The sequence below is a fragment of the Hippopotamus amphibius genome, chromosome 3 (genome assembly GCF_030028045.1).
Source record: "Hippopotamus amphibius kiboko isolate mHipAmp2 chromosome 3, mHipAmp2.hap2, whole genome shotgun sequence".
NCBI classification, from domain to species: domain Eukaryota; kingdom Metazoa; phylum Chordata; class Mammalia; order Artiodactyla; family Hippopotamidae; genus Hippopotamus; species Hippopotamus amphibius.
The window spans coordinates 170,391,075-170,407,197 of record NC_080188.1 but is presented as its reverse complement, the minus strand read 5'-3'; the positions used below and the strand labels follow the sequence as shown (position 1 = coordinate 170,407,197).

The 16,123-nt window shown below is 37.1% G+C and overlaps 1 protein-coding gene across 6 annotated transcripts in view; it reads left to right on the top strand.

Moving 5' to 3' along the window:
• CEP350 (centrosomal protein 350) overlaps positions 1–15,026 on the top strand; it is a 147,509-nt gene extending 132,483 nt beyond the window's left edge. For all 6 annotated transcript variants that reach the window (XM_057726102.1, XM_057726103.1, XM_057726101.1 and 3 more), the window contains one exon: positions 11,145–15,026. In XM_057726102.1, coding sequence (XP_057582085.1) covers positions 11,145–11,321 — 177 coding nt within the window. In that variant the 3' untranslated portion in view covers positions 11,322–15,026. The remainder of the gene's footprint in view (positions 1–11,144) is intronic.
• The last annotated feature ends 1,097 nt before the right edge of the window (positions 15,027–16,123 follow it).

Below are 16,123 nucleotides of genomic sequence, written 5' to 3'. Positions count from 1 at the left end.
TTTGGCTATTCGGGGTCTTTTGTGTTTCCATACAAATCGTAAGATTTCTTGCTCTAGTTCTGTGAAAAATGCCATTGGTAATTTGATCGGGATTGCATTGAATCTGTAAATTGCTTTGGGTAGTACAGTCATTTTCACTATGTTGATTCTTCCAATCCAGGAGCATGGTATGTCCCTCCATCTGTTTGTGTCATCTTTGATTTCTTTCATCAGTGTCTTAAAGTTTTCTACATACAGATCTTTTGCCTCCTTAGGTTTATTCCTAGGTATTTTATTCTTTTTGTTGCAATGGTAAATGGGAGAGTTTCCTTAATTTCTCTTTCTGCTCTTCCGTTGTTAGTGTATAGGAATGAAAGAGATTTCTGTGCATTAATTTTGTATCCTGCTACTTTACTAAACTCATCAATTAGCGCTAGCAGTTTTCTGGTAGAGTCTTTCGGGTTTTCTATATATAATATCATGTCATCTGCAAAGAGTGACAATTTTACTTCTTCTTTTCCAATTTGGATTCCTTTGATTTCTTTTTCTTCTCTGATTGCTGTGGCTAAAACTTCCAAAACTATGTTGAATAATAATGGTGAGAGTGGACACCCTTGTCTTGTTCCTGTTCTTAGAGGGAATTCTTCCAGTTTTTCCCCATTGAGAACGATGTTGGCTTTTGGTTTTTCATATATGGCTTTTATTATGTTGAGGTAATTTCCTTCTATGCCCATTTTCTGGAGAGCTTTTATCATAAATGGATGTTGAACTTTGTCAAAAGCTTTTTCTGCATCTATTGAGATGACCATATGGTTTTTATCCTTCAATTTGTTGATATGATGTATCACATTGATTGATTTGCATATATTGAAGAATCCTTGCATCCCAGGGATAAACCCCACTTGATCATGGTGTATGATTTTTTTAATGTGCTGTTGCAGTCTGTTAGCTAGTATTTTGTTGAGGATTTTTGCATCTCTATTCATCAGTGATATTGGTCTGTAGTTTTCTTTTTTTGTGACATCTTTGCCTGGTTTTGGTATCAGGGTGATAGTAGCCTCGTAGAATGAGTTTGGGAGTGTTCCGCCTTCTGCAATATTTTGGAAGAGTTTGAGAAGGATAGGTGTTAACTCTTCTCGAAATGTTTGATAGAATTCACCCGTGAACCCATCTGGTCCTGGGCTTTTGTGTGTTGGGAGATTTTTAATCACTGCCTCAATTTCCGTACTTGTGATTGGTCTGTTCATAGTTTCTATTTCTTCCTGGTTCAGTCTTGGAAGATTGTATTTTTCTAAGAATTTATCCATTTCTTTCAGGTTATCCAATTGATTGGCATATAGTTGCTTGTAGTAGTCTCTCATGATGTTTTGTATTTCTGAGGTGTCTGTTGTGACTTCTCCTTTTTCATTTCTAATTCTGTTGATTTGCATCTTCTCCCTTTTTTTCTTGATGAGTCTGGCTAATGGTTTATCAATTTTGTTAATCTTCTCAAAGAACCAGCTTTGAGTTTTATTTATTTTTGCTATGGCTTCCTTCCTTTCTTTTTCATTTATTTCTGCTCTGATCTTTATGATTTCTTTCCTTCTGCTCACTTTGGGGTTTCTTTGTTCTTCTTTCTCTAGTTGTTTTAGGTGTAAGGTTAGGTTGTTTATTCGATCATTTTCTTGTTTCTTAAGGTAGGACTGTATTGCTATAAACTTCCCTCTTAGAACTGCTTTTGCTGCGTCCCATAGGTTTTGGGTTGTTGTGTTTTCGTTGTCGTTTGTTTCTAGATATTTTTTGATTTCCTCTTTGATTTCTGTAGTGATTCCTTGGTTGTTTAAGAGTGAATTGTTTAGCCTCCATGTGTTTGTCTTTTTTGCAGTTTTTTTCCTGTAATTGATATCTAGTCTCATGGCGTTGTGGTCTGAGAAGATGCTTGATATGATTTCAATTTTCTTGAATTTGCTGAGGTTTGATTTGTGACCCAAGATGTGATCTGTCCTGGAAAATGTTCCGTGTGCACTTGAGAAGAAAGTGTATTCTGTTGTTTTTGGATGGAATGTCCTATAAATATCAATGAAGTCAAGATGGTCTGATGTGTCATTTAAAGCTTGTGTGTCTTTATTTATTTTCTGTTTGGATGATCTGTCCATTGATGTAAGTGGGGTGTTCAAGTCTCCCACTATTATTGTGTTCCTGTCGATGTCCCCTTTTATAGCTGTTAGCATTTGCCTTATGTATTGAGGTGCTCCTATATTGGGGGCATAGATATTTACCATTGTGATATGTTCTTCTTGAATGGATCCCTTGATCATTATGTAGTGCCCTTCCTTGTCTCTTTTAATAGTCTTTACTTTCAAGTCTAATTTGTCTGATATGAGTATTGCTACTCCAGCTTTCTTTGGACTTCCATTTGCATGGAATATCTTTTTCCATCCCTTGACTTTCAGTCTATATGTATCCCTTGGTCTGAAGTGGGTTTCTTGTAGGCAGCATATAGAAGGGTCTTGTTTTTGTATTCATTCAGCCAGTCTGTGTCTTTTGGTTGGAGCATTTAATCCATTTACATTTAAAGTGATTATTGACGTGTGTGTTCCAATGACCATTTTCTGAATTGTTTTGGGTTTGTATTTGTAGGTGTTTTCCTTTTCTTGTGTTTCCTACTTAGAGAAGTTCCTTTAGCACTTGTTGTAAGGCTGGTTTGGTGGTGCTGAATTCTCTTAACTTTTGCTTGTCTGGAAAGCTTTTGATTTCTCCATTGAATCTGAATGAGATTCTTGCTGGGTAGAGTATTCTTGGCTGTAGCTTTCTCTCTTTCAGGACTTTCAGTATATCCTGCCATTCCCTTCTGGCCTGCAGAGTTTCTGTAGAAAGGTCAGCTGTTATCCTTGTGGGTTTTCCCTTCTATGTTATTTGTTGCTTTTTTCTTGCTGCTTTTAATATTTTTTCTTTGTGTTTAATTGTCATTAGTTTGATTAATATGTGCCTTGGTGTATTTCTCCTTGGGTTTATTCCGTATGGGACTCTCTGTGCTTCTTGGACTTGGTGAATTATTTCCTTTCCCATGTTGGGGAAGTTTTCCACTATAACCTCTTCAAATATTTTCTCAGACCCTTTCTTGTTTTCTTCTTCTTCTGGGATGCCTATAATTCGAATGTTGGTACGCTTAATGTTATCACTGAGGTCTCTGAGACTGTCTCCTATTCGTTTTATTCTTTTTTCTTTTTCCTGCTCTGTGGTGTTTATTTCCCCCATTCTATCTTCCAACTCACTTATTCGTTCTTCTGCCTCAGTCATTCTGCTGGTTATAGCATCTAGAGTATTTTTACTTTCAGTTATTTTGTTATCCATTGCTGTTTGTTTTTCTGAGTTCTTATGAACTGTTTCTTGTACTTTCTCTATTTTGTTATCGAGATTTTGTATCATTTTTACTATCGTTATTCTGAATTCTTTTTCAGGCATTTTTCCTATTTCCTCCTCATTTATTTGGTCTTGTGGGTTTTTTTCCTGCTCCTTTGCCTTCATGGTGTTTCTTTGTTTCCTCATGGTTGTCCAAACTTTTGGGGTTGCTTGTCCTGGCGATAGAGGTGTTTATAGAAGACTGTCCAAGCCTCAGACTAATGTCCAAGTATTGGATTAAACAAATACGAAGTCTAGGAAACACATACATGTATAAGACACACAATTACTGAATCCATTAGGACATAAGGCTCTGGAAAGACCTGACAGAACCCCAGTGTGCTATCAAATATTCAAAGAGAAACCCAACAGAAATGGACAACTGAAACAGAACAAATCAGAGACAAAAGCAAAAGCAAACAAACAAACAAATAACACCTTACACATACAAACAGTAATCCAGGGAGATTCTGTAAGCTAGGATCAAATATAGAAAAGAGCCAGAGTACCACCAGAGAGAATGGAGATTCTCAGAATGAAATTAGACAATTGTACTAAGAACTAAGATAAAGACAAAAACCTAATATTAAATACCAAGGCGGTGGGTCATCTGGAGAATAGAGCAAGGAGTCTGAGCAGATCGATAGTGTTGCTTATAAGTATGTTAAGATAAAATAATCTTAAAATGGCTAGAAGAAAGGAGAACAGAAGAGCGTAGTGTGATTGGAAATATGCAAATAAAAAGAAAGGCATAGAAATGTATAAAAGATAAGGATGAAAGGAAAGTGTGAGAGATATATTGTCCGTACTACCAAAAACTTAGCTAGATATAGAAGTATATAAAAAGGCAAAAAAATAAAACCAGAATAAAAAATATCATTAAAAAAATTATGTTACTAAGATCGTAATTAATAAAGAAAAAAAAAAGGAGAGAAAAAGAAAAAATAAAAATCCAGAACTGATTAAACTCTTACTCTTGAATTATAGTTTGAGTATTGAATTCTAGGTTCATAGTTCTCTGGATGTGTCTAGTCATGGATTTTTTTCTTTATTCTTCTTTGGCTTCACTGTGCTTATTGGATCTATAGATTCATATCTTTATTCAACTCTGGAAGTCTCAGCTATTGTCTCTTAGAATATTGCCTCTCCCCAGTTCTTCCAGTTCCCTCTGGTACTTCTTTAGACATATCTTTGACTTTATTCTCTTTCTTTCCTGTCTCTTAATTCCTCCTCTAAGTAGTTTTAGCGCTTGCCACTCTTTTAAACCTCTGTTTATTCTGGTACTTAGGACTCCCTCCTTTTTCATGATAACTTTATGAATTACAAATATTTTTTGTTATGTGTTTAGGTAAGAATATTTTTGCATTATCTTACGCTACCATTTTTGCTGGAATTGATAGTCTTGCCAGCTAGTCTTCCTATACAGGGTTTGGGGTTTTTTTTTGTTTTTTTTAATGTACTCAGAGTTTTTCATAATTTTATTTATAAGTGATATTTGGATATTGTAATTCAAGGAGAAGACTGGTTAATATTTTGGTCAGCTCTATACTGTAGATAAAATGAACCCATCTTTTCGTATAAAATTGATGGTTTTTGTTGTTTTTCTAGACTTTTGATTATTGGTAATTTTGCATAGGATCTATAGTTTTAAAGTGTCTGGAAATTTCCTGAGCCTCATTTAATATTTTTGGATATAATAAACCCCACACTGCTCTCATGGGCATTAGTGCCACTGCAATGAGAGAGTATAACGTAGTGGTTAAGAGCAAGATCTGTGGAATCAGACTGCTTGTAGGGCCCCAGTCTCGTCTCTTCCACTTACTAACAGTGTGACTCTGGGGAATTTGCCTCTGTGTCTCAGTTTCCCCATCTATAAAATGAGTCTCCTGGGAGTTGTTGTGATGACTAATTAGAACTTGGGTCAGAAATTTGACTTGGTACTAAAAGATATATAACCATGAATATGGGGGGGAGGTATGAAGCTTAAAATTCCATCTTGTTGTTAAAAATATCCATTCACTTAAAGCTGCTTCAGCTGTAGTATTTTTAATCTGCCACCTATGCCTAATATATCATTCTTGAGGTAAAAGCACTTTGACGAAGAACAAACAGGCGCTGTCACCCCTGTCTAAAGGTCCCACCACTACCAGTAGATTTAATTCTCAGAATGTTGTGACTCCATCTTTCTATATTATATCACATAATATGTCAGCATATTGTTGAGTTTTTCAATACAATTTTCTGACCAATTCTTTTCTTTCATCAAGGTGGATTGTGATTACTGTGTATGGAGCAGAGAGAGGGGTGGGAAAGTAGTAGGAGATGGTGTGATCACACAAATGAGTGTGATGAAAGAAGAGATTATTATTAACACAGAATTAAATCAAGTGAAAAAGTCCAGTTGGAAGAGGGGCTCTGATGTATGTATGCATAAATACCATGAAAGAAATAGAGAAAACTATTCAGTATTTTCCTGTTAAAGCATTATTGAAAAGGATCCACTTAGCTCCAAGGAGCACCTTTGGTCAATTCAAATTAATCCAGTCAGTTAATAATTATTTCTTACGCACCTGCTATGTGCTAGGCAGTACTTTAGGCTGTGGAAATACATTACTGAACAAAACAGACGAAACTCAAGGAGCTTTCACTCTAGTGAGGGAGACAGATAAATGAGAAAAATAGAGAGAGAGGGAATAAGGGAATATTGGGGTGATTTGACTTACAGTTTAACACGATCACTTTGGTTGCTGTGTTGAAGATAGACTGAAGTAAAGATGGGAGTAAGGAGGCCAGGAGGATATTGTCATAATCCAGGCAAGTGATAATAGTGGCTAAGACCAGTTTGGTGGTATTGGAGGTGGTGAGAACAGTTTTCAAAACAGAACAACAGAATTGCTGATAAATCGAATGTGAAAAATAAGAGAAAGAGAGGTATTAAGAATAACTCCATTGGGTTGGCCTGAGTAACTGAGGAAGGGAATTGCCTTTTGCTGATTTGAGCAACACTGAGAGGAGCAGGTTTGGAAGGAACATCAGGAGTTCTGTTTTGAATATATTAAATTTAAAATGTCTAATAAACATCCAAATGGAGTTACTGAGTAGGCAGTTAGATATATGAGCCTGGAGCTCAGGCAAGAGAAGTAGCCTGAAGATGTGAATTCGGGAGTGGTGAACATATCGATGGTCAAAGCCATGGGACCAAGAAGGAGAGTGTAGACTAATAGAGAGGAGGTCCAAGGACTGCTTCTTGACACATTCCAATGTTTCGAGGGTTATGAAGGTGGGGGAGAACCACCAAAAGAGACTAAGAAGGAGCAGCCGATGGGGTGGAACCAGGAGAGTGTGAGGCCCTGGAAGCCAGGTGAAAGTGTTTCAAGGACGAGGAATGAATCACCTGTGTCAGGTGCTGCTAAATGGTCAAGTAAGATAAGAGCTGAGAATTTACCATTGGATTTAGCAATGTGGAGGTCTTTGTTGATCTTAACACCAATACAGGTAGTTTTTGTGGCACGGATAAGGTAAAAGCTTGATTTGAGTATGTTTCAAGAGAGAACGAGAGACAAATTAAGGAGAGCAAAATTGGACACTTGAAACGAGTTTTTTTTGTGAAGAGGAAAATGGAGGGAAATGGTTAACAAGAAAAAGATTCTTTTAGCTTGCAAGAGATATACTGATAGGAAAAAATTGTGATGATGCAGAAGAGAAGGGAGAACTGCTGGAGCAGAGCTCCTGACTGGACACAGATGGAATCCCTGAAAGTGGAGGGGTTGGCCTCAAACTGAGTATCAGTGTCCTTCTAAAACCTATTATAAACAGTTGCTTTTTTCCAGATTAAGAAGTGTATAATTTAGCTGTTGTTGCTTGGATTGGACTAGGAAGTCCCTAATCAGTCTATGGGTCTTTAGGCATTATTTGAGGTGAGTAAAATACAAAGAATGTTTTTTAGACACTAAAGGCCGCTTTTGGCCAAAAAAGAAGAGAAATCTTCTTTTGGCTCTAGTTCTCATTTATTATCCCCTTACCACTTTACAAAAGTATTGATTAATGTACATCTTAAGTTGGCTAAGAATATGAGCTATTTTTAGCAATGCATGTTCAAAGTATATATGATGTGGAATGAGTAAAAGTAATTAGACCAGCTTTTGTATATCCTTTATTTACAACAGCCTTGGGAGATCTCCCTACTGTAGGTAGAATTGCATTTAAAATGACAAATCCTGTAGTGAAACCACCTAGCTAATGATTGAATCTCCTTTACAGCTAGATCTGATAAGGTACTCAGTAGCTCCTGAGTTTTTAGTTACTGTTCTTTCTCAAAATAAGCCTAAATTGGTTTTCAGGTAGTGAATTATAATTTGCTTTTACAGCTTTAAAGCTTTACGTAACAATTTTAATTCTTCCTACACACCTTTGAAGTGGCTATAATGTTTCATCAGTCTTTTTTCCCTATTAAAGGTTAACATTCTCTCCTATTGTCTGATAGCATTTTTGAGCCCCTTGCAACATTATCAGCTTTAGCTCTAAATACACTGATGAGAACTGACTGTATACAGGCATACCTTTTTATTGCACTTCACTTTATTGTGTTTCCTAGGTACGACACGGGTTTTGTTTGTTTTAACAAATTGAAGGTTTGTGGCAATCCTGCATTGTCAGATAATGGTTAGATTTTTTTAGCAATAAAGTATTTTTTAATTAAGGTATGTACATTGATTTTTACACATAATGCTGTTGCACAGTTAATAGACTACAATATTGTGTAAACATTACTTTCACATGCACTGAGAAACCAAAAACTTTGTGTGACTTGCTTTATTGCGATATTCACTTTATTGCAGTGGTCTGGAACCGAACCCACGGTATCTCTGAGGTATGCCTGTAATATTTTGAGTATTGCTTAATTAGTACAATCACATAACTTCCTTCTTTTTTCTAGATGCTGTCCTTTGATGAATGCAGTTTATAATCACATTTGTTTTGTTTATTTTTAGTTATATCATTCTCATGGGACTCACAAAAGCTTAGAAAAATTCCAAGACCCAAATCTCAACCTGTGCTTTTGTAGTTATTTTTCTGGTCCAAGTACAGGGCTTTATTTTATGCCTTTATTTTGTTAAATTTGGCCCATCATTCCCAGCTTGTCAACACATTTTTAGGTTCTTTCTTTTAACACAGCCATTATGTTTCCCAACTTTCATGTCAACTTTTCTAAAATTGAGGTACCTGCCTTCATCTAGATCATTGCTAAAAATGATGAATTGAACAGAGCCAAAGACAGCCTTAAAACACTCCCTAAACGATCAATATGCCAGATATTTATTTAACACCTTCTATTTGCACAGTCCCGGTCACTGGGAAATTATAAATAAAAAGAAATCCCACAGCCTAGTGGGAGAACAGGTGCACAGAATACAGAATTCGGTAGCATCATTACTACAATGGAATATGAACAAGATGGATTGGGAGCACAGAGGGAAAAGCTCTTGAGTCTTCTAGGCAGAAACTTCCTTCCAGGTTGATAGTTGCCTTGTCCTTTAATCCAAAAAAAGGTGCACAGCCATCTAACTGACCTGTCTCCATTTCACCATCTTGTTTACGGGGATATAGTGAAAGGATATGTGCTCACTGAAATCTGGCCACATTCCACTTACCACATTTCTCTTTTATACCAGCCTAATACCCTGTCCAAATTTAAAAAAAAAAAAAAAAAGACTGACTTTTTAATTTAATTTATTTATCTATAATATACATTACATACACACACACACATATATCTTCAGGAGCAGCAGCAGGGGACATGTGTCGTTGAATAGATTCCCCAAACCAGAAGAAAATGGAGGCAGATGTGCAGGCTGTGAGATGTCTCAGTTGCCGTAGTTGAGGTTCCAGGCTGGACTTTGTGCTTTCTGGTGGCCTAAGGGAAAAGGAAAACATGGTGTTCTCATGGCTGGGAGGGACATAGCTCCTGTTCTAACAGAGGAGCAAAGCGTTCGCTGTACTGGCGAGGCAGTGTGGGGGCTCATCACCACTGCACTGAGAGAGAGAATGGATACTGTCTTGAGCATATATGTGTTCCTGCTATAAGGGCAAAAAATGATTTCATCAGGACAGTGCTTTCTAAATTTTATTATTGGATAGGAGATTGGTCAAGGAACAGATTCAATAATAAAGGCTTATAAAAAGGAAAGTGTGCAACTTTGAACAGATAAATTCATGGGAGATAAAAATTTTTTTATAGGGAACAGACTTTTTAGCTTTCCCAGAATGTGGTTTTCCCTCAGCACCAGTCTGAGAAGTGTTGCATTAGGCTGTTGTTTATAGCATCAGTCAAGGGAGAAGAACACCATTTCCTTTGCATCTGAATAATACTTCTTATATAGCCACACAATTTGATTCTTTCATCAGATACATACAGGAAACTCTGAATTAATCAAGTTTCTTTACCGGTGGACTTCTCTTTAGAATAGACTGATATGTATTGTGAGACTCCCAGAGGGAGCTTTATAAAACTTACTTGACCATATAACCCTTTTTGGTGGCATTTCTGTTCAGGGAGCATACGTTAGGGAAGAAGGCAGTGAATATTTTACATATCCTTCAAACAACCTCATCAAAGAGAAACAACACAGCAGCCACCTTGTCGTATGTTTGTCAACCCTGACCAAGGGTATATGTTGGGCAGCACTGTTCTCCCCCCTCTTGCTCTCTCAAACTCCAGAATGATGTGGTCTCTTTTATCCAAGAGTCTTCTCATTTCCTTGTAATAAGAAACAGAGTACAAGTTCCCCTCTTCACTTCCTCTGCCTTTTTCAAGAAGAAATTGTGATAAGTGGAAGTCAGGAGCTTGTTATCACAAGGCTTTTTGCCAAGTTAGACTTTTGGTTAGAGACCCTTGACACGGCAGTTAACTTTGCTGAACTTGTGTCTAGATCAGCGTTTACAATCTATTTTCTCCATCTGGCCTCCATCCCATTCACAGTATCATTACATATAATAAGTCCAACATGTTTCTTTTGTAAGTAGTTGTTTAAAATTTATTGTAAACAAGCAAAACATCTTGGGCAGTTCATTCGAATTTGATTCCTTTTGGTTTACCTTAGGAATCCCCAAATTCTCAAATGCAAAAAGAGCATTTTATATAAAATATAAGTGACTTTTAAAGTAAATTTAAGCAATAGTACATTTAAAAAATACTCCAATTAAAAAAAAAAAGGCAGGGTGGGGGGAATTCCCTGGCGGTCCAGTGATTAGGACTTGGTGCTTTCACTGCTGGGGCCGAGGTTCAGTACCTGGTCGGAGAACTAAGATCCCACAGGCTGTGCAGCATGGCCAAAACAAAACAAACTCCAGTGAATATGAAATCTTACCCATTTATTTATGTACTCCAGAATCACATCCAATATTGTCTTTGGATATATGCATTTTATAATTGTAAATCCATATATCTGAAAATTTGCATTCTTCTTGCCCCCTTAAATTCTTCTATGTATTATCCTATGTTGACAGAGACGACATACTTGTAATCCTTAATATCTGTAAAATACTGGAATATTGTCAAGGTTGACAGATTGGAAGCCATTTTTTATTTGACAATTGAGTTTTTTCAAACTTTTTGCAGCTTTAAAAGGGCTGTTGATAATCATCATATAAATTACCATTTTTTCTCTGACTTATTTCCTGGGGCTGTATTCCCATGCATGGGGTTACAAAGTTAGCAAATACTATTAATTTCCTAGCTTTTGTGTGACAGTGATTTTCTAACCTTTTTATTTTCTAAATTCTAGGTACAGGAACTCCACGAGGAGGAGGCACAGTGGGTGAACTATGATGAGGATGAGTTGTGTGTGAAGATGCAGCTAGCTGATGGGATCTTTGAGACCTTGATCAGAGATACTATTGATGTTCTGAATCAGATCAGTGAAAAACGGGAGAATGCTACTTGTGTGACATCTTGCAAATAAATCGAACACTGAGTGCTAATATGAGTCCTGGGCCTTTCTGCCTCCTGATATACACCCCATCTCCATCATAACAAGAGTGCTTCTGGACCTTGTACCTGTTCTTAAAGACTACTGGTTTGGAGTTCATGGGACAATGTGGTATATCTGGTATTACAGCCTGCCTTTAGAGACTGTCCACTGGGTCAATTGGTTGTTTTTGGTGGGCAGGGTCTGATGTTGACACACAGTATAATCCTACACCTCTTGTTAGCATCCCTACTGGGTCTCAGATGAGGGCTGAAAACACCAGACTTAGCTCTTAGCTTAGACTAGGGTATCACTTCCTTGAGTCTGAAGTCAAGCAAGAGAGGTACATAGACGTGCATCATACCGTTTCTGAAATGTAATCCTGGTTTATACTATGAAAGTCATAAATGGACATTGTAGTCTCTAAACAGTATTAAACCCTGAACTACTTTCAGATAGGCAAGTTTAATAATGTGTGCCTATTTCCCATTGTGGAGTTCATTTCGTTTCTTTTTGAAGACCATCTTCTTCCATTATTGCGATTGAGCAGCACCAAGTGGACTGTCAAGTTAACAGGAATCAATGGTAGCCTTGCTTTTTGAGCACCATCTAAAGAGTTTTAAACTTTTGCATTATATTTAGTTTTTTCTCTGTGGGCATGAAAACAAAGAAGTGCCCCCACTGAAGACTGGGCTTACGGGACTGGTGCAGGGCTGGTTCTTCTACCCTTTGTCTACCCTGCACTTTTCTTACTTCTTCTGAACCTCTACCAGCTGCTCCCAGAATCACAGATCCTCAGGACCATCTCAGGCATCCAGGCATGGCAGAAGTGGAAATAATTCATTTTGGCCTTCAAACTTTCAGCTCCCATATCTCCCCAAGAAGTCAGAGACGCTGTTACTTGAATGATTTAGGAAATGAGTGTGTGCACCAAAGACAAAATTGTCTATTGTTTGTGTGCTTGTTTTACGCTGTAGAACATTTTTTTAATTTATTTTAAGATAAATTATTAAGTTGAAAATGTATGTCCCTATTCAGAAGTGAAAGATTCTTCTTGTAATAGTTAAACTTCCGTCTTGAAGCTTCTATGGTTCGTAGTCTTTGCACAGGAAACCTATGGTTTTAACAAACCCATACACCTATCGAAGAAGGCAGTTTAATTCAGTGAAAAGATGAGCTTTTCTAAGATCACCTGCAGTAGCAGGAATGGAATAAAATGATTCAAAGACACTGTAAAATTCAGTTCTGCCTCTCTTACAACATTGCTTCTCACAACTATTACCTGTATCTAAAAAAATATATATAGACTCCAGCTGCTACATTAGAGCATATGTGATGCTCTCCTGGGACCTCAGTACCCTGCCTTCTTGACTGGTTTCTCTTAATCGGTCCTATCCTTCTTCAAGTAATCTAGAAGAATGTGGATAATCTTAGGCGTGAATGTAAATGCCTTAATATTGAAGGTCCTGATTAGAAGCATGATATAAGACATCCACTGGATTCATACTTACAAATATCCTGGAATGTTATAACTTCAAAATATGTTAGGAAAACCCCAAAGATGGTATAATCTTTAAGTGTGCACATTCGTTCATTTTTGCATCTTTCCCCCAAACTTGCCTTTGCGTCTCAAATGTTTCACTATGCACACTTCCATTCCTCTTTGGTTTCATCTTGTCATTATGAGAAACTCATTGAAATAATCATTGGAATATTTGCATTTTGCACAATGACTGGTATGGTAGCTCTTGACAAATAAGGAAAGCACTGAAATGTTGTGATTGGGTCTTGGGAAATGCTCAGATTGATGTTGCCAGCATTTCTTTTAGGCTTTTTGATGTTGAGCTCTAGTCTTGTAGCCATAATGAGCAAATTGACTAAGAGAAGTTAGGGTTTCTTGGGGTTATTAACCAGTAGTGTGGAGATATTATTTTCATGTGGCCAAGGAAAAGCGAAGCCTTTTCTTTTCCGTTTGTATTAGTTATTTGGAAGATGGAAAAACATCTTGTCTGCATCCTTTGGCTGTTTGTAGGATTACATTGTCCTTATGATACTGAAACTTTACAGCTGCTGTAAATTTTTTATAAATGAATATGAAAATAATATAATAGGAATATAGGTGGTTTTTTCTACATCCTCATTATTTGGACCTAAACCAATTTTTAATAAAGTTTATCTTTACTCTTTATGACATTGTGATTCCAGAAAAGGAAAAAAAATGATATAAGTCCATGGAATCAGCAACTTGGACTTAAAGTTCCCTGGTAAGAATGCTGCCAAGAATGTGGCAGTGGCAGTCCTAACATACTCCAGCTGTCTTTACTATCTTGAGAATCCTGGGTTCCAGATGAGAGGCAGGAATGGGTCAGTCTTACTCTTTGCTAGAAATGATTATCTGTAGTTTGGTATCAGAAAACAAAGGAATCAGTAATTAGCAGAGTTCTTATTGATTTAACTATTTGGATGTAATTGAAAAGGGGTTAGTTGCTAGCATTAGGAATGGTGAACATGGATACCCAGCCACTTGTTCCATATTGGGATCTTTTTAATCAAGCTCTGCCTCTTAACCAAGAATCTAAATATTCCTTCTTTGTAATCTTTGTTCCTTCTCCCCACACTCCCATCCTCTTTCACTCTTTCTTCATAATTCCTCTAAGAAAAAGATCTTTGCATCAGCAGTAATATCTTTTAGAATAATAGCACTATCAGAATTTAGCAGTAAACCAACATATAGGCTTCAGAATTTATTTCTGGGTCCAAAACAATTTGTGCTATCCAGGGTACTTCACTCTGGGTTAAATAAGTACAGGGTATAGATTCCCTCTTCAGGTCTAAACAGGAATTTTTACTCTAGGGAAAAGTGGGAAGAGCTCAAAAGTAGTTAATAAGGAAGGTAATTTGTTTTTCTTTTATGTAAAAGAAAGGAAAAATTCCTTCTGTGACTACATGTCTCTGAGAAATTATCTTTCAAAAGAGATTTCATTGCTCATAAGAGTGTTGTGGCCTATTGATAAAAAACAATTTTGTTCACTTTCTTGTCTTGAAAAAAAGTGGCCTTAGCTTTTTGCAATACTTGAATAAAGTGTGTACTCGCACAGCGTTAGAGACTCATAACTTTTCTGCAAGAAGTTCAAACTTACATCTTCTTTTACTACCTTAAGAATACTAGTGAATAAAACATTAATTCAAAGAGCAAACGATAGAAACTACAATGATGTTTAATGCAAATTGTAGAAATTTACATGTTTACAAATCATCTTAAACTGGTTGTGCAGCAATTCAATAAAATATCTTTGTATTATAAAAATGTGAAGAAAAAAATGTAAACTGATGTAAAGGAGGTACTGTCATTTTAATTAACCTATGTTTAATAGCTTTTCCTTCCGAACTTTGCAAAGCCTTCTCGGTAAACACATTGCAAAGCGTTCCCTGGGAGGCCCGGCCTCCCTGTGTGTACTGTATTGTGCAGACATGAAAAATAAACCCGTTTACTGTGTATGTGTAAATAGCCTGGTCATCAGGCCATTTTCAGCCAATAGTCACATCCAGTGCAACTTTGCACAGAAGACTTAGGGTGTGGTTTGTAAGTATGATCTGTAAAATAACTGGGATGAGTTCCCATGTACACCTGTGTAAATAGATTTGTTAACTGAAATGTACTTTAAGAAAGGATAAAATCTGTAAATAAACTGATTTGTAAATTAATTTCATGTCAGGTATTCATTTTTTTCACCTTTTGAGTCAAGTTTAGAAAACTAGTCTCTATAAAATTCACCTCCAATCTGTTATTGGGTAGCAGAGTGCTTATGCTCGAGCAGGAGTAAGGCGAGCTGTGTGTTAAGAGCTGTTATTCTACATAAATGCCATCCCTACGTCTGTCTGAGCAGCCTGGGCTTTGACATTCATCCGTCACTCCTTCAGCAGTCATTGCGCACACCTTCGTGTTCTGAGCACTGTGCCCAGTGCAAGGGAGATAGCAAAGACAACAGATGTGATCCCTGACCTTTGGGAGCTTAATGTCTAATGAAAGAGAGTCATCAAAAAATAATTTCAGAAACAACGCGTGACAAATTGTGCTGAGTTCTGCAAAGGAGGCATACGCTGGTTTGAGTATATATTTAAGACAAGGACCCAACAAGAGTAGAGGAGTGAGTCAGAGAAGAGTTCCCTGATGTATTATAACTTTGTGTTCTGTATCGATGGGCTTCTTCCCTGTAATTCATGGCAAATGTCTTTTCTCCCAAATGACTTGAATTCTGATCACCCTTACAAAATAACACATGGAAAAGTCACACAATTAAGTGGGTGACAAAGAAGAACAACCCTCTGGTAATGAGATGTGGCTAGGATTTATTTCTGGAAATACAAGCTTGGAGAAGAATGGAGCTAGAAGGTAGAGAAGACTGAAAGAATTGCAAAGGTGGAAGCGGATGCCATTCAGGATTATGAATCATCTCTGGTCCAACAAGTTAGAAGTAAGCACCATCATCTCACCCGAATTCCTCTGGTAGCCTGATGGCTATCTCTGGTACACCTTCAACTCCTACACAACTATGAACATTAAAGAAATTCTCAGGAAAAGATCCCATATTGCAGCAAGTTCTAAGAAGTTCTCTTGACTCTTATAAAACAGATATTTGAGTGCCCACTATGTGTCAGATACTGTGTTTATTGGTAAGTCACAATAGTAATGACATCTTGAATCCTGGAAAAAAGACCAAGTACCTGTTTCCTTCAATCAAAACATATGAAAGGGGCTTCCCTGGTGGTGTAGTGGTTAAGAATCCACCTGCCAG